Source organism: Vigna umbellata, chromosome 9, assembly GCF_029865625.1.
Source record: "Vigna umbellata cultivar VRB3 chromosome 9, Vumbellata_1.0, whole genome shotgun sequence".
NCBI lineage: Eukaryota > Viridiplantae > Streptophyta > Magnoliopsida > Fabales > Fabaceae > Vigna > Vigna umbellata.
This window is the reverse complement of record NC_142173.1, coordinates 37,355,355-37,378,462: the sequence shown is the minus strand read 5'-3', so window position 1 is coordinate 37,378,462 and position 23,108 is coordinate 37,355,355. Positions and strand designations below refer to the sequence as shown.

The 23,108-nt window shown below is 37.3% G+C and overlaps 1 protein-coding gene and 1 non-coding gene across 2 annotated transcripts; both read right to left on the bottom strand.

The window, feature by feature from the left end:
• Positions 1-1,190: 1,190 nt before the first annotated feature.
• On the bottom strand, positions 1,191-1,261 carry TRNAG-GCC (transfer RNA glycine (anticodon GCC)). Its single transcript has one exon. It is a non-coding gene; the product is annotated as a tRNA-Gly (tRNA).
• Positions 1,262-6,560: 5,299 nt separating this feature from the next.
• Positions 6,561-6,980, bottom strand: LOC148193428 (uncharacterized). Its single transcript, XM_088099423.1, has one exon. It carries the CDS (start codon positions 6,978-6,980, stop codon positions 6,561-6,563), a length of 420 nt encoding a protein of 139 aa, XP_087955549.1.
• Positions 6,981-23,108: the final 16,128 nt, after the last annotated feature.

Sequence of the window (23,108 nt, the reverse complement as noted above, 5' to 3'; positions counted from 1 at the left end):
GCTCAAGTTAGTAATCTAACCGATTGGTTAACTGAGCAAGTAATGCATATAATGTGCATCGTGTCCTTAAAGTCATATCTGGAACCTTTATTTATGCTAGTTGGTAATGAGTCTTTACCTTTCGCTGACCTAATGATGGCCCAGTTACACCTTAATCCGTATTAGGAGCTTAATAAGTCATTACTAGTGGGCATGACCTAAAGGGATGACCATGGGAAGACATCCTGAGAAGACGAAAGATACCTGAGAAAACGGTCTAGGAAGGACCGTACACGAGGAAGACCGTATGGAAAAACGGTCGTGTGGGAGGAGGACCGTATGGAAGAAGGACCGTATGAAAGGACGACCGTACGGTACAAGAACCAAAATACGAATTGAAATAACATATATTTAGTTTTAATCTAGAAGAAATGAATTCAATAGAGTTATATCACATTCTTTGCAACCTGATAAACTTTTTAGCAAACAAGTAAAACAATACTACTACAATTTATATGGGTTACCCATAACTCTTGAGTTGCATTTTATTCTCTTTTAAGGAAACTTCTTAAAGAGTTTTATTAATTAAAACTTAATTGGAAATTGGATACGCAAACCATTCATGATTATCTTTTTTCAATTTCCTCCTAATACTAAAAAAAATCAAGTATTTTTAGTTGTTACTTTTGATTAAAAGTACATTTAAGTTAAAAGGTAAATAAAATTACTCTTAAAGAGAGATTGTAGCATAATTTTCTGATTCACAAAATGAAAATATAAAGATTTAACGTTCTCCACAAAAACAAATTAAGCACAAACTTAAAGCATTATATATCTTCTGTTACTTTTGTTTTTGTGTGTTTGAAGGACTAAGAGATGTGCTTTACTTAGAATGTAAAGAGAATTATTTTCAGAAAGATTGTATCATAGATTAATGACTTCACAACAAAATAAAATGTAATTTCCATAAAAAAAACTAATTACACCCAAACATAAAACATTATATATTTTATAATTATTTTAGTAATGTGTGTTTGAAAGATGATAAGATTGTGTTTTATATAAGTTTTCAAAAAAAATATTTATTAATTATGTATTTTTTGTAATAACAACTTTTATGTTTTATATAAAGTTTTCACATAAAGTCAAACATTAGGGAAATGTATAGAATATTTGACAAAATACATATCATCCCAAAAAACTAAAGGCAATGCACCAGCCGGGAATCGAACCCGGGTCTGTACCGTGGCAGGGTACTATTCTACCACTAGACCACTGGTGCTGTTATTTTAGTATTTAACAATTTTAAAATATAATTCAATGTCATATTTTTGACAGCCTCAGGATTCTTCCTTGTATATGGAATAACATAACATATTTGACTTTATGCTTAAAACCCTCCATTGTATATGGAATATCGCAACACTCAAAGAAACAAGAAACGAAGACATTATTCTTTATTATTCAAATTTCATTATATCTTTACAAAATTAAAATTAAAATTAAAATTTCAGAAGATATCATTTTGAAATGAATTAAATCTTTTATGGAAAGAACTGTAGACAAACACTAGCATCATTACCATTGTAAATTTCGTATAATGAAACTTACTTTCAGAGTAAATTGTCGAAGAGAGTTTATAATTAATTTTGGAATGATCTTTCTATAATGATGAGATTCCATGGATACTAACCAATCGTGTTTCTATTTCGGCCAAAGTACATGTTAGAACATAAATAAAAGATAAATAATGTATTTTCATTTTTTTTTAACTTTTAGTAGTTATTATTGTTACCTTGGGAGTTAATCATTCTTTTTCTTTGTACATCGTTCTCTCAATTTTTGGTTCAAAAGTTTTAAATCCCCACTTACACTTTTAGTTAAATCAAGTTTTAAGTTTTAAAAATTTAACTTACACTTTTGGTTAAATCAAGTTTTCATTTTTAAAAATTATTCAATTAAGTATTTAAGTATTTAGTATTATACAAATAATATTAAAAACATGTCATATGTTAGTTTTTAATTTTTTTTCATGACATATGCAATGTCACATAATAGTGATAATGTTATATGGTAATATTATTTTCATGTAATAATATTAATGTTTTGTATTAATTTAGTCCTAATATATTTTTTATATAATTTAATCATAATATATGTTTTTATTATTAAATTTAATTTAAATTATTTTTTAAATAAATTAGTATTATCTTTCTCAAAATTGAACTAAATTTATTATTGGCATAAAAGTTATATTAATATTTATATTAAAATTGACTTCTTAACATATTAAATAAAAATAATAAATGTTAGTATGATACATCACACATATTAAAAACTTAACTTATATGGTTAAATCAAGTTTTCATTTTTAAAAATTATTCAATTAAATTTTTAGTATTATTAAAATAAGGCCTAAAAGCCTTAAAGTTGAAGCCCAATCCACAAAACCTAAAGGAGATAAAGTATCTCTTGATAAAATTACTACCTCGAGACAGTCTGTGTCAGCATAGAGAGAGAAAGAATGAAAACGTCTTCTGGAAGCTTGGAGAAAAAGAGCATGAAGCTCTCTTACGGTGAGCGTCCATGGCTATTGGAAGTTGGAAGAGAAGCAGATTGAGAAAGATGCTCCAGGGAAGGTAAGAAACAAACTCAAACTTTCCATTTCTATAAATGTATTTAATATTCTTGTTACAAGAAAAGAAAGAAGAACCCTATGTATATATAGGGTTCTGGTGAGGAAGGAAAAGAGAGCGGGATTCATAAATGTCCCTAACTAAAAAACAAACCAGAACCTAAAATACAAAAATACCTAGAAAACAAAAACTTTAATAGCCCCTCAAGCTGGATGGTGAATGCTCACCAATCCGAGCTTGGGAATAATGCATCTAAAACGTGTGCGGTGAGGAAACTTGGTGAAAACATTAGCGAGTTGTTCTTGGGAAGAAGACTCAAAAGCTTAGCTTGAATCTTCTCCCTCACCACATGACAATCCAGCTCGATGTGCTTGGTTCGCTCATGGAAACTCTGGTTGTGAGTGATGTGCCTGGCGAAGTTGTTGTCACAATAGAGGACAACAGTTGCAATAGGTTGGACCTGAAGATCCTGAAGTAGATAGTGAAGCCACTGTATTTCACAAACAGTGGTAGCTAGGGCACGATACTCCGCTTTTGTAGAGGACCTGGAGACAGTGCTTTGCTTCTTCGATTTCCATGATACAAGAGAGGAGCCTAGAAATATGCAGTACCCAGTGGTGGATCTCCTCGTGTTAGGGCAGGTGGCCCAATCTGAATCATTGAAGCCTTTGATCTAGACATCAGAATTGGCAGCAAAGAAAAGCCCTTCTGAGGGGCTAGATTTCACATATCTAAGGATGTGCTACAAAGCCTGATAATAATAGTTAGTAGGTTTCTGCATAAATTGGCTTAAAAGATTGACAGTAAAACATAAATCAGGTCTAGTATTAGTAAGGTAGAAGAGTTTCCCTATCAATCTATGATAGGCACTAGGATTATCCAGATAGTTCTCAACCTTGTATAGGGAACTAGTATTGCTTAGAAACGGCGTAGAGCATGGTTTGCTTCCCATCATTCTAGTTCCCTCAAGGATATCCAGAGCATACTTTCTTTGACAAAGGTGTATGCCTTTCTTAGACCTAGAAACCTTAAATCTTAGAAAGTATTTGAGTTCTCCCAAGTCTTTTATCTAAAACTGATGATGCAGAAGAGTCTTTATGTGACTAATCTCATCCATAGAGTTCCCTGTTAAAACAATGTCATCTACATATACAAGTAATGCTGTGAAGTCTGTTGAAGCTCTCTTGATAAAAAGAGAATGGTCAGAACTAGATTGCACATAACCAACATAAATAAGAAAAGTAGACAGTTTATCAAACCATTATCTGCTGGCCTGTTTTAGACCATAGAGGGATTTAATCAATTTGCAAACCTATCCTTTAGTGGTAGTGTTCTAACCGGGAGGAGGATCCATGTAAACATCCTCATTTAGGTCACCATGCAAGAAAACATTATCTACATCAAGTTGATGTAGAAACCAGTTCCTTGAGGCAACAAGAGCTAGAAGTAATCTGACAGTAGTAAGTTTAGCAACAAGAGAAAAGGTATCGAAAAAATGTATTCCCTCTTATTGGGTGTACCCTTTGGCAACCAATCTGGCCTTATACCGTTCCATAGTCCCCGTCAGCCTTATGTTTGACCTTGTAAACCCATCTACACCCAATGGACTTCTTCCTAGGAGGGAGTTGAGTCAGGAACCAGGTACCATTATTCTATAGAGCCTTTATTTCCTTCTGTATGGCATCTGTCCATTCAAGACTGTTTCTAGCCTCATCATAGGAACTGGGTTCTTTGCTAACAGTTATGGCTAGAGTGTATTTTAGATGCTTATCAGATAAAGATTGATAAGATATGACATTAGTGATAGGATAAGGTGTTTTCAAACCATTTCTGATGCATAGAGAAGTAGATGAGGACTTATCAGCTTGATGCATGTAGTCTTTTAAGTATCTAGGAGTTCTTTTAGCTCTGTTTGACCTTCTCTGATGTTGAAAATCTTCCTCCTCTATGAGATCAGCATCACCAGTATTAACATTGATGTTCTTAGTAGGGGTTTGACCATCTCTTCCATCCTCGACCAAACTTTTTTTATAGATGCAGGACAGATCACCAAGAAAATGCATATTATCTTCACTTTCGTTGCAATCAGCCCTATTATTTTGCTGCTTTCTGTATGGAAAAATATCTTCATAAAAGATTACATTTCTACTACTAAAAATTTATCTAGTATTAATGTCAAGGATGATGTAGCCCTTTACACCATTTTTGTAGCCTAGGAAAATACCCTTTCTAGCTCTAGAGTCAAGCTTATTCCTATTATTTTCTAAAGTATAAGCAAAACACAAGCAGCCAAAAACTTTCAGGTTAAGATAAGTGGGAGGATTATTGTTCAAAACATCATAAGGTGATTTATCTTTAATAATATGTGAAGGGAGTCTATTTATTAGATATATAGCATGAGATAAAGCATAAGACCAATAAGCATGTGGGATATCAGATTGAAAAAGCAAGCTACGGGTAACATTTAAAATATGTTGATGCTTACGTTCCACAACAGAATTTTGTTGTGGGGTTTCAACACAACTTCTTTGATGCTCAATCTCATAAGAATTAAAAATGTTGGGGCAATTAAATTTTGGCCCATTATCAGTTCTAATGACCTTAATATTTTTATTAAATTGAGTCTTAATTTTAACAATGAAGTTCTACAGTAATTCTCTAGTTTGACCCGTATTATGCATAAGAAAAGCCCAAGTATATCTACTACAATCATCTACAATAGTGAGAATATACTTGTGCCCGTGAATAGAAGGAATAGAGATAGGGTCCCATATATCACAGTGTATGATGTCAAAACAATTAGCAGACACAAAATTATTTTTAGGAAAAGGCAATTTATGTTGTTTGGCATAATGACAAATATCACAAGTATTATTGGAATTAGCTTGAACATAGGGAAAAGTCTTGCATATTCTATCAACAGTCTTGTATCCAAGATGGCCTAGCCTATAATGCCAAAAATTTATATTTACATGCTCATAAGAAAAGGTAAAATTGGGTGTGAGATTCCTTTCAAAAGGTTGCAGGTAGTAAAGTCCCTTATAGACATTAGCACATTCAATCGTCTTCAATGTTGAGTTGTCCTGAATTTGACACATCTTAGAGGAAAAAGTTAGAGTGCAGTTTATATCTTTGATCAAACTTTGAACAGATATGAGATTAAAAGCAAAATCAGGAATATACAAAACACTAAAAATAGTGAAGTGTTTGGAAAAATGCACAGTTCTTGCATAGTGGGATGTGAAGTGGAATTATTTGGTAGTTTAATAGATATAGGCTTGATTTTATAAAAGGTAATGAATTGGATTTTGTCATGGGTCACATGATCAGTGGCCCTGTATCTATAATCCAAGAAAACATACACTGTTTGTCCTCAGCAGTGTCTTTATGTATTTGGCTAATGTTGTGAGCAGGTTTATCATCTTTCTCTATTATTTGCAAAATCTTCTTCATCTGTTCTGGGGTAAAAGAATTCTGAACAGAATTCATGCTATTTTGTTGACTGATTTGTGTTTCAGCAGAGGCAGTATAGACATTAGCAAACCCCTAATCATTCTGTCCCACCTTTTCCTGGCTATTATTTTCATTCTTCTCATACCATGGTGGATAATCATGCTTATAGTAGCACTCATCAATCGTGTGGTTCATTTTATGGCAATAAGAACATTGCTTTCCAAAATTGGGATTTCTTTCTCTCCCTCTCCCTTGGCTACGAGGTCCAAAACCACGTCCAGGAGCTTTCCATTGATTATGTCTTTCAGCAATACTGGCTAAAACCTTGATTTCATTGTGATTAGTAGGGCTCGATTCATGCTTTCCTTGTCTCTCTTGTTGCATAATAAGAGAAAAGACATTGTTGATATTGGGTAGAGGCTCCATTAAAAATATTTGTATCCTAACAGTGCTTTAACATTCATTTATCCCTTTCAAGAAACAAATAACATGTTACATATCTCTGTACTTGTGAGAAGCTTTAGACAAATCACAGCTGCAAGGAATTTTGCAGCTATAACATAGAATGGGTCTAAGAAATTCCAACTCTTCCCATAAAATCTTCAAATCTATGAAATATTGGCTCACACTCCTTTCTCCATGTCTAATAGAGTGTATTTTCTGAAGTAAATCTGAAAACTTGAAGTGGTCACCTTTAGAAAATCTCTCTTTTAACTCTTCCCACAATTCTTGGGCATCTTCCACATATACAACACTCTCTGCTAGTTGGGATGAAAGAGTCTTGATTATCCAAGACAAGACCATCATGTTGTTCCTTTCCCAGAAATCAAAAAGGGGATCATCTTTATGAGGTTTCTTGATCCCTCCATTAATGAATTTCAGTTTGTTCTTGGAAAGGAGAGCCCTTATCATACTTCTGCTCCAAGAAGTATAATTTGATTCATTTAAAACTTGTGAACTGAGGGATATACTTGGGTTTTCTCCAGGATGAAGATAGAAAGGGCTGGAAGGGTTATTGAGTTAATCAACATTCTCCATGATGGCCAGAAAAACGAAAAGAAACACCAAGAACCTAGCAAGATTAGGCACAATGGAAGTAGGGACAGAACAGGCACAGGACCTACTATGGTACCATATTAAAATAAGCCCAAAAACCTTAAAGTTGAGGCCCAGTCCACAAAACCTAAAGGAGATAAAGTATCTCCTAATAAAACTATTGCCTCGAGGCAATCTATGTCAGCAAAGAGAAAGAAAGAATGAAAACGTCTTTTGGAGGCTTGGAGAGGAAGAGCATGAAGCTCTCTTACGGTGAGCGTCCATGGTTACTGGAAGTCGAAAGAGAAGCAGATCGGGAAAGATACTCCAAAGAAGGTAAGAAACAAACTCACTCTTTTCATTTCTGTAAATGTATTTAATATTCTTGTTACAAGACAAGAAAGAAGAAACCTATGTATATATAGATAGGGTTCTGGTGAGGAAGGAAAAAAGAGCGGGATTCATAAATGTCTCTAACAGAAAAACAAACAAGAACCTAAAATACAAAAATACCTAGAAAACAAAAACTTTAACGTACAAACAATATTAAAAACATGTCATGGTTTTTAATTTTTTTTATGACGCATGTACACATAATAGTGATAATGTTACAGGTTAATTATCATGTGATAATATTAATGTTTTATATTAATTTTTGTATTAGTTCAGTCTTAATATATATTTTTATTATATTTAGTTATAATATATGTTTTTATTGATTCAATTTAATCTAAATTTTTTTAAAAGTAAATTAGTATTATTTTTCTTAAAATTGAATTAAATTTATTATTTGTATAAATATTATGTTAATATTTACATTAAATTGACTTTTTAACATATTAAATAAAAAATAATAAATGTTAGTATGAGAACAAAAAAATTTTGAAAAAAAAAATGAACTCCAATATAACATGTTTTTAATGTTATTTGTACATACTTAATGAAATGATTTAATTAAGTTAATTTTTCAAAACTTTGGATTTGATTGAAAAAAAAATTATAAGTGGAGACTCTTTGAAGTTTTTCAATTAAAATTAGGGTAAATGAAATAATTAAGCATAAATAGAAGATAAATAATGTATTTTTTTTTTTAACTTTTAGCAGCTAATATTGTTACCTTTTAATTAAAATTTTTTTCTTGGTCTTTTTCTCAATATCTCCTCTCTCTTTTGTTCGCGGAATGAGAATTTCTCTTTTCATAAAATCATCAATAGCATCAAAATAAAATATACATACTTTATGTGTGGGTCACTTTCTTCTTCATTTTATTTTCTTCTATTGAATCTCATATAGTGTGTTAATTCAACTGCTAATCATGATGGTACATTCAATTAGAAAAAAGACAAAGAAATTGTTTAAAATTTTACTGACATAAATCATTGAGAAAATTATTCACTATTAAGATAAGGTTCAGTATATTTAAAGGATAATCTTTCAATTGTTATTAATGTATTTTGTTTTTTATTATCCTACCCTCAATTTTTTCTTGTCAGATCTTGTCAAATCATCCGCTTCTCGTTTTCTACTCTCAATTTGAGTGACAAATGATAATTGATTATAAATTAGTTTTCAACTCGATGTTACATGTGATAAGGCTGAGAAAAAAAAAATCATTTTTGAACAAGAGAAATTGGAAGTAAATTTTGAGCATATAATCGGATTTGATTGAATAAACTATAATTTTATAAATATTTGACACAATCTAAATTTATATTTTAATATTTATAAATTTATAAATTTATAAATATATTTTGAAGTTTTGTTTTTGTTTTTCATATGATCCTATTTTGTTAAGATGAAGTAGTAAGTTATATAAAATTATAGTTCATTATAATAATAATTATTAAAATTATATATGTTATTTTTCTTTGTTAAAGATTCATTATACTTATGTCATTTATTTAAAATAAAAATATTCTTTTCAAAATTTATTTTAATATAAATCTATAATTTAAAAATATGATAAAATTAACTCAAAACTCAGACAACTTGAATATGATTAACTTGATGAATTAAATGATCAATGAATTTTAAAATATTAAATCAGATTTTATATATATATATATATATATATATATATATATATATATATATATATATATATATATATATATAAAAGGTTGGATTCGAATTTGATCTTTCTTGATTAATGTTTTGTAGGGAAGGAGAACACACACATAGATCTCTATAAGATATTGTTCATTTTAGGTCAAGTCTTTACAGCTTCCTCTCAAATAAAGTACTATCATTTTTCACCTCTTCTACGATGGAAGTCTCTTTTTATCCTCGAGTACACCACGGTTTGCATGACCCATGGTCACATTACTGAGCATCTTTTGCTCTCCACCTTCCATGAATCATCTGGCTATCTGTTACCGGCCACTTGTTAGGACTTCACCTTACCATGGAGGGACGTACTTGTCTGAGCCTAGTCTCCAAACTTGAACCATCGACTTTGATACCAATTGTAGGGAGGGATAACACACACATAGATCTCCACACTGGTAAGATATTGTTCGCTTTGAGTCAAGCCCTCACGAATTTTCTTTTGGTATACTCCAAAAGACCTCTTACCAAAAGAAATATCTTATGTGTATATAAACTTATATCCATCTCTTGTGTTTTATCTGATGTGGGATTTTCTTTGTATACTAACATGTTCACCCCTAATATGTGGTTGGTCTAATAAATTTTAAATGGTTTGACCAAAATTATATAATTTTCACCGATTAACTCTAGTTTTGTAAGATAATCCTAAGGGTTTGTTTGATCATAATAAATAATAGGTTTAATACCCAATTTTGTCCCCAGTTTGGTTCAGAAATCTCAATTTAGTCCCTCTTTAGAAAAGTAATTGTAATGGATCCTTACTTGTAATTATGTGAGTCAAATTAGTCCCTTCCGTTAAATATAAGCAAACGGAGTTAATGGGCTGATGATGTGGTAGTAGTCACTGGTTAGGTGTCAACATGCAATTTTGTGCGTGCTTACGTGGTGTTAGGGCAGCTGATTTTAAAATTGGGTTTTAATTAGAAATTGGGTTTATTTAATTGGGGATAAATTGGCAGCAGTTAGGGTTTGTAATTAATTTTGTGCAATTGAATAGAAAGAAAGTTAGGGCAGCTGGAGTTTGAGTTTTTCACATACATTGCCAACACGGAGCAGTTGTGGGTGTTGTTGTTCATGATCTTCTCATTTGTGTTGTTCTTGTTTACGGGTTGTGCTTAAGTTAGTAGTTGTTGGTGGTTCGCGGTTGACGAGTTCTTCTTCCTTCTCAGTGGTTGTCTCGCTTTGGGGTTCGCAATGTCTTCGAATCACGGTTGTTCGTCTTGCTCATGGGGAGCTCTCGTGGTGGTTCATCCAGAGGATTGGTTGGAAGCCAAATATGCCATTGTGGGGAGGTTGTTGTGTTGAGAGTGGAAAAAACAGTTAAGAACGAGGGGAAACAATTCTGGGGCTGCCCTAACTACAAGGTTTTTAGTTTAATGTTTGTGATAAATTATTTTTAGTTATTAATGAAAATTTTGTGGTTGGATACTTTGAACAGCGGACAAGAAATGAAGAACTTCAAGGATGCAATTTCTTTAAATGGCTTAATGAAGATTACGTAGATGATGCTGCTAGTACTATTGGAAGGCAAAGGAGGAAGATTAATAGCCTGGAGAAATGTGTTAGGGAATGTCAGAAAAGGGAGAAGATGTTAATAACAATGATATGTTTTCTGGGATTCATTAACATCATTGTTGTATGTATTTTGTTTAAAAGTCCATGATGTGTTCTATTAGATAGTTTATGTGAAGAGCACTTTGGGCAAATTGTAAAATGATGTTATCAAATGAAGGGGAAATTTGAATTCAAGCATCTGAAATTATGGTTTCAATTTACATTTTGTTTGATATATACAACATAAAATGAGGAAGTGGTGTGTAACTGGCAATAAAATGAGGAAGTGGCTTCTGTAATCCAAAAAGAGAGTTCTGTATAAGAAGGGACTTTTTAGACAAGAAGAAGTATATGTGCATTGTTTTAATCCAAAAAAAGAGTTGTGTAACAGAGGTATTACACACTTTCAGTGTTTGTAATATAATTGAAGAACAAATCCACTCATAATGACATCATAATCAAAAGAGAAGCTGTGATCACAATATAATGAGAAATTGGAATTGTGAAATGCACATCCAAAAGAAAATCTGTCATTGAAATTGATATGCCAAAGGTCCAAACACCATTCATAATTACATCATAATGAAAACAAAATATGTCATTACAAAATACACGTCTGACAGTTTACAAAATACATGTCTGTCATTACAAAATAGCCATCACTTAAGCTAAACATACTTAACCTAAACATACTGTCAGTCCTAAATCACTTTTAAACTTGTGTTGCAGATGGCTGAGTTTGTTCCAAAACCCATTGAGTAAGCTGACTTGGTCCAGTAATTGGCTGACTTTGTTCAGCTTGGGTTTCAGGTTGCTCAGTTGATTGATATTGAGTTTGGTTTGCTGGAGGAGCTTGTGGACAACTATTTCTTTTATGACCAAGTTGTCTACATATTGAACATCTCTTACGAGTTCCATTTTGCTTGAGTTGTGTGTCATCCTTCTTTAGCTCCCAAGCCTCTAGCCTTCTCTTCTTTTTTGGTCTACCAGGCAACACTCTTTTAGTTGGAGGCAAAACATCAGGCTGAGAAGTCTTTTCCCATAGCTGAGGACCATTGACAGGGTAGATGATTGGAATGTATGTTTCTTGGTAGGTTGACTTTGTAAACCAATGTGGGACGTAGTCTTCTCCATTGATGTTCATAAATGTCATGGCAGCTAGTGCATGACAGCATGGGATGTCTGTTAAAGTCCACTTTCTGCAACTGCATTCCAATTTATCTATGTGAACCACATACTTGTTACTCATCATTGAAATGTGTCTAACCTCAAAACATTTTTGTCCTGACATGAAGGTATACAAGTTAAAATAAAAGACATGAAGGTTTAAAAGATAAAAAAAGATGCCAATGGTAGTAAGTTACTCACTTTTTGTTGATCTGACATAAATGTGATGGTTGAAGAAATCTCCACACCACCAAGATCATCAATGAGCAAATGTAGAAACCAACTACAACTGTCCTTATTCTCCACCTCCACAACAACATATGCCAAAGGACACATTTGGTCATTCCCGTCTCTTGCTACTGCAGTTAACAACTCACCTCCAAATTTTCCTTTTAAGAAACAGCCATCCAAACCTATAATCTTCCTACATGACACGAAGTTGTCCTTACAGGCCTTCAAACACACATATAGTCTCTTGAAAATTGGAGTGTCCTCATTAGGTTCAACATGAACTTTGACAGTTGAACCAAGATTTGACCGAAGCAACTCATTGGCATAGTCATACACTCTTCTATATTGTTCTTTAAAATCACCTTCTATTTGTTTAAAAGCCATTGCTTTTGCCCTACAGGTTGTGGACCGAGAAACACCAATGTTCCACTTCTTAGAAACTTTGTTATGGAGGTTATACAGATTAATATTTGGATTCTCTTTCATAGTCTTCTCTAACCTCCCACTCAACCATTTTGAAGTCATTAAACGGATGTTAAATTCTCTACTGCAAGTGTGGTTGTCTACTATTTTCCTTAGCTGCCATGTATTTTCAACTGCCTTATATGCACAATATGCATTCCAAGGACATTTCCCTTTTGCCCCACAACATCTGACACGCACTCTTCTTTTGTCATTTTTATGAACTTTTAATTTTCTACCATTCTCTACTCCATACGATCTTATAGCTTCTGTAAAATCTTTTTTGTCACTGAAGTACGCGCCCACTTCCCATTTATATTGTTCCATAGTTTTGGGCATTGAAAAAACACCAAAATCCCCATACTCATCCCTGCCATCATCTGTGTTATCACTTTCCACAACACTGTTCAAACTGTCGGATTCCCAATCACTATCAGATAAACCCCTAGGTCCACCAAATTCAACTTCATTAGTAGCTTCAAATATATCAAATCCACTTCATCTCCATGGTCAATCAATACATCCTCTTCGGACCCATTCCAACTTCTAACATCATACTCATTAGCTTCTACTCCATTACCCTCTACCTCACCCTCTACCTCACCCTCTACTTCTGCCTGCCCCTCCACATCAGACTGCTCGTCTACATTCACACCATTTCCCTCAGCATTTGAATCACTCTCTGCCTCAAGATGTGCCTCCACACCTACATCTTGTACCTCAACCTGTGCCTCCACACCAACATCCTCCACTTGCTCTGATTGTAATTCTACGACATCCTCTACATCACCCACTACATCAACCTCAACTTCAATCATTTATGGGGCTACTTCTGATTCAGGTTCTACCTCAGGTTGTACATCAATCACTGCCTCTGTCTGAACTTCTACCATAGCCTCTACATCAGCCACTACATCAACCTCAACTTCTATCATTTGTGGATCAACTTCTGATTCAGGTTCTACCTCAGGTGCTACTATCTGAACCTCTGGTTCACCCACTGCCTCAACATCTGCTTCACCAATCTCTATCTCAACTTTCTTTTCAGCACTCTCTCTCTCTCAACTTCTCCTTCACCACTAGGTCTATCAACTTGCAAATCATCACACACTCTCTCTCAACTTCTCCTTCACCACTAGGTCTATCAACTTCCAAATCAGCACCCTCTCTCTCAACTTGTCCTTAACCACTAGGTTTATCAATTTGGGGTTCAGAAAAGTATTCCAACTGTAGAAGATACTCAGGTTCACACACCCTATGTATAACATAAAGGTGAGCTTCACCATTCAACATAGCAATATTGATCAGATGACAAGCACCCTTGTCATCTAATAAAGGTTCCAAACAATCTTCTAATACAGAACCACGACCCAATGAATACCATAAGTCCTTTACATTCCTATAACCCATCTCCTTTAGAATGCTTAATATTTCAAAATAACTCCATCGATCAGGGTCTATTTTTAACGGAAGGGACTAATTTGATTCACATAATTACAAGTAAGGATCCATTGCAATTACTTTTCTAAAGAGGGACTAAATTGAGATTTCCGAACCAAACTGAGGACAAAATTGGGTATTAAACCTAAATAATATTAAAGTTTTAATGAACTAATGTTTGAATCAAAATGTTATAAAAAGAAGAACATGTCCTCATTAAACCATGTCAATACCAAATTTCGTCCGGATTGTTTTTTTTGGCTTTTACTGTAGTTTATGTTCCTATTTTTTATTTCTATTTTTTTTACTGTTTTACTTTATTTTGCTTTCTATCCCTTTATTTTTATTGATTTACTTATTTTATGATTTTTTATTTATTATGTTCCTATATTATTTTTATCTTTATCTTTATTTTTATTTCTCACCTTACTTATTCTTTTTCTTTTTTTCTCTTTTTATTTTTATTGTTATTATTTTATTTTATTTTTATTATTATTTTTGTGGTTTTATTCCACTTATATTCTATTTTGTTCTAATATTATAAAAAATAAATAAATAAAAAATAAAAAATAAAAAGAAGAAAAAGGTATTTTTGTCTTTTAGTAAGATGAAAAAAAAAAGAAAAAAAGGAGAAAAGAATGTTTGGAAGTTAGGAGACAGGGTACGGGGTGTGCGTGTTGGAAGGGAAGAGCAGAAAACCGTGGCTGCGAGTGGCGGGGTGGCAGAAACGTTTTGGTTTTTACGTACGAAATTGGGTACGGAGCGATTTGGGGGAGGGGACACAGAGAGAATTGCAAAAACACAGAGAGAATTGCAAAAGCACAGAGAGAATTGAAAAAGCACGGAGAGAATCGCAAAAACGCAGAGAGAGCAGAGGGAAGGCATTATTATTCTGGTTTTGGAGAGCAAGAAGGGGAGGATTTCACACACTGCCTCTCGAGCCTTCACCATTGACACTTGCAAAGAAGGACCAGAGACATTATTCACAGCAAAGAGAAGGGAGAAGTCGGCCATTCAAGGGAGAAGGGGATTCATTGGAAACGCAAGCTTACCATAGTAAGTGGATCTTCGAGAGGTAAGTAATGTTGTTTTAGTGAGTTGTTTGCTTGCTCTGGCACATATGCACATATGTATGTTGAAGTTGCTGGGCTTGCCTATGACTGTCTTTGATTGCTCTTAGTGTTGTGGATATTGGTTCATGTTCACTGTTATCGATCATCATCATCCTCCCTAGACCCACTCCTATCTGCTTCTTTTGTTCCACTTCGATCAAAATAGGCTTCCACGCCTCTGCCCATTTCCAACCATCAACATTGAAATTGAAGCAGTAAATGGGATAACAGAAATAATAGAACAGCGTCTTCATCCTCACCGAACCATTCCGTTCTCCACTGGAACCGCCCTCCCAACCACCGAGAACTTCCTCGGCGTGTCACTCCCCCTCCCTGAATCATCAACCATATTCATTTGCCACCCCTCGGCTCATCACTCCCAACCACACGCCCCTGCCAAATCCATTTTCTTCTCCGTGCAACACCTCCTTCGAACCCCATATCTTCCTCTGCCTTCATCTCTGATTCCTTCGAGTCACCAACACCTATCATCTTTATCTTACTCTCCATTCATCATTCGCCTCTGACCACTCTCCATCATCTCCAACCCCGTGAACACCTCCATCAAAGAACATAACCCATCATCCACTGCACCTATCATCGCGCAAAAACACCATTGAGGCCTCTATTTCACTCTTCAGATATCTCCTTCATCCATTCCCAACAACCCAAACACGCCTCACGACCTTCAACAAGAGACCAATACTCTTTTTGCAGGATCCAAACCTGTAAACTGATATCCTTCATACACAATTCCATACCAATGCCATTTTCAAAATTTTTTAACCCAAACACCCACCAAGGCTGTCCCCGTTATCACTGGCGCCGAATCTGGAGCTTCCCCAGCAACCGCGTGTGTTGGCGGTGAGCCTGGGTCTTGCGTGAAGAAGAAAAGGAGAGGAAGCAGAAACCCGTCTTCCAGCCGCACGAGAAGAGAAGGAGCTGGCGGACTCTGCTTGGGCTGACGAGGGCTCCGGCGGCACAAGCGGTGGTCGATCTGGCAGAAACGTCAGTGTGCGCGCAGAGGTGGTGACTTTCACTAGGGTTCTTGGTCAGAGAGAAGGAGATGTTGGCCTCATTTGAGAGGAACGGCGTGAATGAGTGAATGAGGATGGGAGGGCAGAACCCCTAGGGGAATTCTAGGTTAGAAACCACCTGGGTGGGCCAAGCCCATAATTAAACGCACGTTAGGCCTTTTTCGAGCGTGCGTCACCGATTTCCCTCATCTTCACAACGAACGCTCGTCCATAACGAGCGTTCGTCATCAATTTCTCTCATCTTCACAACGAACGCTCGTCCATAACGAGCGTTCGTCATCAATTTCCCACATCTTCCCAACGAACGCTCGCCCATAACGAGCGTTCGTCATCCAACCTCATCTTCCCAACGAACGCTCGTCCATAACGAGCGTTCGTCATCAACTTGCCACATCTTCCCAACGAACGCTCGTCCATAACGAACGTTCGTCATCCAGCCTCATTTTCTCAACGTACGTTCACCATCTCCCTAACGAATGCTCGTTCTCCAACGAGCGCTCGTCCTTCAGCCTCGTTTCCCAGCGTCCGCTCGTCCCCCAACGAGCGCTCGTCCTTCAGCCTCGTTTCCCAGCGTACGTTCACCATCTCCCCAACGAACGCTCGTCCACAACGAGCGCTCGTCCTTCAGCCTCGTTTCCCAGCGTCCGCTCGTCCCCCAACGAGCGCTCGTCCTTCAGCCTCGTTTCTCAACGTACGTTCGTCAACTTTCCCCAACGAGCGCTCGTGATACTGATTCCCCCCAACGCTCGTTCCTCCTCATTCTCAACGAACGTTCGTTAATCCACCCAACGAACGCTCGTTCTTTCTCCCCACTTTCAACGAACGTTCATTAATTCCCCCAACGCTCGTTATTTCTCCTCATTCTCAACGTCCGTTTATGATCCACCCAACGCTCGTTATTTTTATTTGTTTGTTTTTCTTATTTTATTTTATTCTATTTCATTTATTTTTGTCTATCTTATTTCATTTGTCTTATTTATTTCTTTTATTTTTATTTTTATTTTTATTTATTATTTTATTTTGTTCTATCTACTTATTCTAGATATTTACTTATCCTAAAATATATATTTAATAATGCAATATTTACAATTTAAATAAAGGAATTTATAAAAATACGTTTTAAGGGTTTAGGCACATGTGTGATCGCACGCATCGTCCTTGTGCTGAAAACCTTTTCTCTTTCTTAATTGAAATTACAAAAAAAAACGTTTTAAAGGTTTAGGCACATGTGTGATCGCACGCATCGTCCTTGTGCTAAAAACCTTTTCTCTTTCTTAATTAAAATTACAAAAAAATACGTCTTAAAGGTTTTGGCACATGTGTGATCGCACGCATCGTCCTTGTGCTGAAAACCTTTTATCTTTCTTAATTAAAATTACAAAAATATGTTTTAAAGGTTTAGGCACATGTGTGATCGCACGCATCGTCCTTGTGCTAAAAACCTTTTCTTTTCCTTAAGTAAAATTAACCAAAAAAATATGTTTTAAAGGTTTATGCACATGTGTGATCGCACGCATCGTCCTTGTGCTAACAACCTTTTCTCTTTCTTAAACAAAATACAAAAAAAAAGGTATGAAATCTTCAAAAAAACCCGAAAACATCAACAATTTTAAACAACAAACAATCTTCCTACCCAGAACTACGTGATCCTTGATTCTCCATCAAAAGTGGAGATACATAGGAGCAAGGCCAGCCCTTGTCAGGTTCACTTTCCCAAAAATCCAAATTTATCCATAATCATTTTCCAAACAAAATTTTCTAAACAATTTTCAAACCAATTTTCAAAGCAGTTTTCTAAAAGAACTACGTAACCCTGATTTCTCATTTTGAATGAGAATACGTAGGAGCAAGGTCAATCCTTGTCGGGCCCAAAAAACTAAAAATATGTTTTGTTTATTTTAGAATTTTATTTTAGGGGATAGTTAAACATTTTGAAAATCACATCATATTCGTGCATTTAGTTAAAGGTACTGCCTTAGGGCAGGCGTTGTGGGGTGCTAACACCTTCCCCACGCGTAACCGACTCCCGAACCCAATCTTTGGTTTTCGTGGACCGTGCTTTATCGTTTTATGGTTTTTCCGTAGTTTTCCAGAATAAACTATGGTGGCGACTCCCAAATCTCTTTTCAAAACCGATTTCTTTTTTGGATCGTCGTCCCGTCGCGATTCCGGTTGCGACAGATGGCGACTCCACTGGGGACGGCGAGAGTCAGGCCATTTAATTAGATGCGCGAATTTGACATGATTTTTCTTTGTGTTTTTCTTCCCCCGTTTTTTTCTTTATTTGTGTTTGATAGTTGGAATAACTGCATGTGAATTGTTGAATATGGAACCCTAGGGTAGAAAACATGTTTATATCTGCCTGGGAATTTTTCTGGTTGTTTTGCAGGTGAGGGTTTGGGTATGCATTGCATTCTCCCTTCACACACACACTTTGTGCATATCATGAGTGGGGCCCTATACTCGGGTCTGAGCGCAACTTAGAATTAGAGGAGTTGTGTAGCGGTGTCATTCTGGGATGTACTTCCTGTCTGGCTATCGTGAGAACTCCAGCTAGAGTCTGTTCTCTTCACTTGTGTCTCCTCATCTAGTTGATTACTCGACTGTTGTGGGGATGCTATGAAGGGGGCCATAGCTCTAGTGACCATTGACCTCTAGGTTCAGGAGAGCATCCTTGTGAAATTGCATATACTTGACCTCGAATCCAAGCCATTGAACCTTTATTAGGGCACAAAGGGAGAAACGTGTATTCTTGTAATCCTCACGCTGTTCATTCTCTTTTGAAAATTATGTTATTGCATTTTCATGCCATGCATGCATTTGATTCATAGTGTTGTTTTATTATCATGCATCATATTCATGCATCATTTAGTAACATGTTGGTTTTAGGGGAAATCACAGGTATACTCTTGACTTCACACGAGATGGATATTGGCACCAGATCTGATGCTACACTGCATACCAACTCCGCCATTTTAAGAAAGAAGTCTAGCCTAAGGACACATGTTGGAAATTTGACCGGGTTGATAAATTTAGGCCGAAGACTCAAGACCATACAGAGAGAAGCCTTCGGGAGGAAATATGGGAATTTGTTGAGTTTAATGGAGGTGAAAGTACAGTTGCCCGCTATTACAGCTCTAGCTCAGTATTATGATTCTCCCCTGAGATGTTTTACCTTCCAGGACTTCCAGCTGGCACCAACTGTAGAAGAATTTGAGCATATTCTGGGCTTACCATTAGAGGGTACCAAGCCATATCAGCACTTGGAGCATCATGCCTCTGTTTCTACCCTTGCTGTTATAATGAAATTACAGCCCAATGAATTGGAGAACCGGTTGATAACGAGACATCAAATTCGGGGGCTGACACAAGGTTACCTTGAACAATATTTGCACGACCTGGGCGATAGGGAAGAATGGGAGACCTTCATGGATGTACTAGCCCTCACTGTGTTTGGCATTGTCCTGTTTCCCAAGCTGGAAGACTTTGTAGATTACACTGCTATTGATGTCTTCGTGGCAAAAAAGACGAGATCAGAAAACCCCGTAACAGCAGTCCTCGCAGATGTGTATGGGACTATGAGTTTTTGCCAGGAGAGGAAAGGGAAGAGGATTCTTTGTTGTTTGCCGGCGTTATATGCATGGATGACGGCACGAGTATTTAAGGGGGTAGTCGATGTTAGAAGTTCACCTGAGAATCTGTCGCATCAAGGAGGTAATGGGTGGGCTTTTTTCTTTGCCGGTTTGAGAGAGGGAAACGTAAAATGGCGCCTTCCTTGGCTTGAGACTAAACCATCTATCAATCATTGTGGCAACTTCCCTAACATACCTCTCATAGGCGCTAGGTATTGTATTAACTACAACCCTGTTTTGGTCCAAAGACAGTTCGGATATCCTATGAAGGGAGCGCCTTCACCAGATTATCTCACAGCCTTCTTCATCTACTATGAGGACGGACATTGTACTGAAATGTTGAGGAGAGTCAGAAGTGCCTGGGAAAATGTGGTGCGAGCAGAGAAGGACCTGAGGAGTGGAGTGATGGATAGCAGGGTTAGTTACCATACCTGGATTCTAGAGAGGGTAAGAGAAGTCAAGTTGCCTTTTAAGCCCATCAATGATCAATCGGCAAGTGAAGAAACATCCCAAGCCCCAGAAAGTGAAGAGGTGAAACAACTGAAGGTTGAGGTGGAGAAATTGAGGGTGAGGAATGCTAGGTTGGAAAATGAATTACAGAAAGCTCGCAATGATTTTGTGGATATGAGGAATGATAACGAAGAAAAGTCACGGGCTTATGAAAACATTGTCAAAAGCCAGAAGGCAGAGAGAGATTATACATTCCGAGTAAAACAGGATCTTGCGGCCGCAAGTAAGGAGTTATCCATGAGGGTGAATGAGAAGAATGTGGCTCTAGAAGAGGGCAGACAGTGGAAACAACTCTATGAAGAAGCCAAGAGGGATAAAAGGGAAGCCCTAAAAAGACTAAGGGAAGCGCAAGTCCAAGTACAAGAATCGGGGCATCAAATGAAGGAAATGGCTACATCATTTGAAGCGGAGTTGAATCAGGAGCGCTGGAAGCTGGCAGAGGCTGAAGGGGAATATCGAGCCATGTTAAAGCAGATGGAGGATTACATCGAGGAGCAGGAGGAGCGATGGAGGTCGATGGAATTTGAAGAAAGGCATCAGGCCTTGGTAAATCGAATGAAAGAGCACATCGCAGAGCAAGAAACGGCCGTAAAGCATTGGAAGGAAAGCTTCTCTCAGTTGGCTGCTTTGGCAAATGGGGCAATTGAAGACATCCCTAGAATGGTGTCGGAAGCTGAAGCGAGTACCCACTTTTATAGCCCACCAGTAGAGATAGAGCTTTTTATTAATCACTGTAAACGGTTGATAGACGAGATGAAATCCCTCATCACTCGGGATAGGAATTGATGTATTTTGAGATCTTTATGATTTGTTTCCTGTAAGAAATGTAATGAACTTGTTTCCCTTTAAATGAAAAGGTGTGGGATGCTGTTTAGCATCTGCTTGTGTTAATTTCCATCAGTGATGTCATTACAATCTTGTGATTTCCCCCTACTACTAGCATGCATCATCTTTTCTTTTGTTCAGCATGTTTCATTTCCATCTAATTAATTAAAATAATAAAGCAGTACGCGTGAGAAAAAACGACGACCAAATTTCCACGACACCCCTACCGGACCCGGGCAAACTCAAAAGCCATGGCAAGCTGGGAAGAGTCACAAGAGTCTCTCAAAACGGATGTTGGCCAGTTGAAGGACCAGATCGGCCAGATCTTGGCGACGCTTGAATCCATGAAGACTGCTGGAGAGTCTTCATCTATGCATGTTGGGGGGAATGCTCACCCTTATCCTCCAATGTTCAACGCTGCGAGCCAATCTGTTCCTTTCCCACTGTATGGTTTACCTCCGGGTTACACCCCTCCTGTAGGAGAGTACTCAGAAGTTGAGCACGCTTCATTCTCGTTCCCCGCGACTGTCAATATACCACCAACCATCGGCACTCAGGGACCTGTCTTAGTGTCGGCTCCCATGGTGGGTACGGGAATGAATGAGACCAACACAACTGATGGAATTCGGGTGACCCCAGTACCGCCTGTGGTTGCTAGGGAGGTTTTTTCAGCCGAAGCTGCACCACACGCCACGGTGGTTGGGGGATTCGGTAGCCTCGTTGGAGCTACGGGTAGGTTGGAAAGTCTGGAGGCGAGGTTGAGAGCTGTTGAGGGAGTTGAGAGCTACGGGTTTGGAGATGCGGCCAGATTAAGTTTGGTTCCGGGCTTGAAAATCCCGCCTAAGTTCAAGGCGCCGGAGTTTGAAAAATATAGGGGTAACACTTGCCCTAAAAGCCATGTGACCATGTACTGCAGAAAGATGGCTGCGTATGCTCATGATGAGCAGCTACTCATCCACGTTTTCCAGGAAAGTTTGGCTGGGGTGGCATTGAACTGGTACACCCACCTAGAGCCATACCGAATTCGTTGTTGGGCGGATCTAGCTGACGCCTTCGTAAAACAATATGTATACAATACTCATGTTGCTCCGGACCGTCTGCAGCTGCAGAATATGACAAAAAAGGACAATGAAACTTTCAAAGAGTACGCCCAGCGATGGAGAGAGTTGGCTGCGCAAGTTGAGCCGCCGTTGTTTGATAAGGAGATGGTGTCGATGTTCGTAAACACACTCCAGCCGCCATTTTATGAGCATATGGTTGGGAATGTATCTGTCAATTTTGCTGACACCATCATCATTGGTGAGAGGATAGAAATTGGATTGAAAAACGGGAAGATAGCATATGGCCCACCTGCAGCCACAAACTACAAAAAGCCCAGTTTCAATCAGGGGAAGAAAAAAGAGGGGGAGGTACATGCTGCGTCGGTAATGCCTGCGTGGAGAGGACGAGCTCCCAATCCTAATTATCGACCATACTTAAACCCACCTCCTTATGTTGCTAACACCACGTTTGTTCACCAAGCTAGGCCTCAACAACAACAAGCGTATTATCCACCGCAGCGTATCCCAACCGAAGCCGCAAGACCGGTCGCAAACATGGGCCCAAATCTGAATGTGGGTCACAACAACAACCCAAGGGGAAATCAATTTGTTAGGTTCACCCCAATCCCTATGACCTACACTGAATTGTTACCTAACCTAGTCAAAAAGGGCCTGGTCGCCATTTGTCCGATGAAGCCTGTACAGCCGCCGTATCCTAGGGGTTATGACGCGAATGCCAGGTGTAGTTATCATGCAGGAGGCGTTGGCCACTCGACCGAAGGATGTATGGCTCTCAAATACAAAGTTCAGGCTCTGATAGATTCGGGTTGGTTAAAGTTTCAGGAGGACCAGCCCAACGTCAATACTAATCCATTGTCCGGGCACG

Excerpts from the sequence above, each read along its gene's own strand:
- LOC148193428 (XM_088099423.1), bottom strand. The coding sequence starts at position 6,980 with ATGATAAGGGCTCTCCTTTCCAAGAACAAACTGAAATTCATTAATGGA.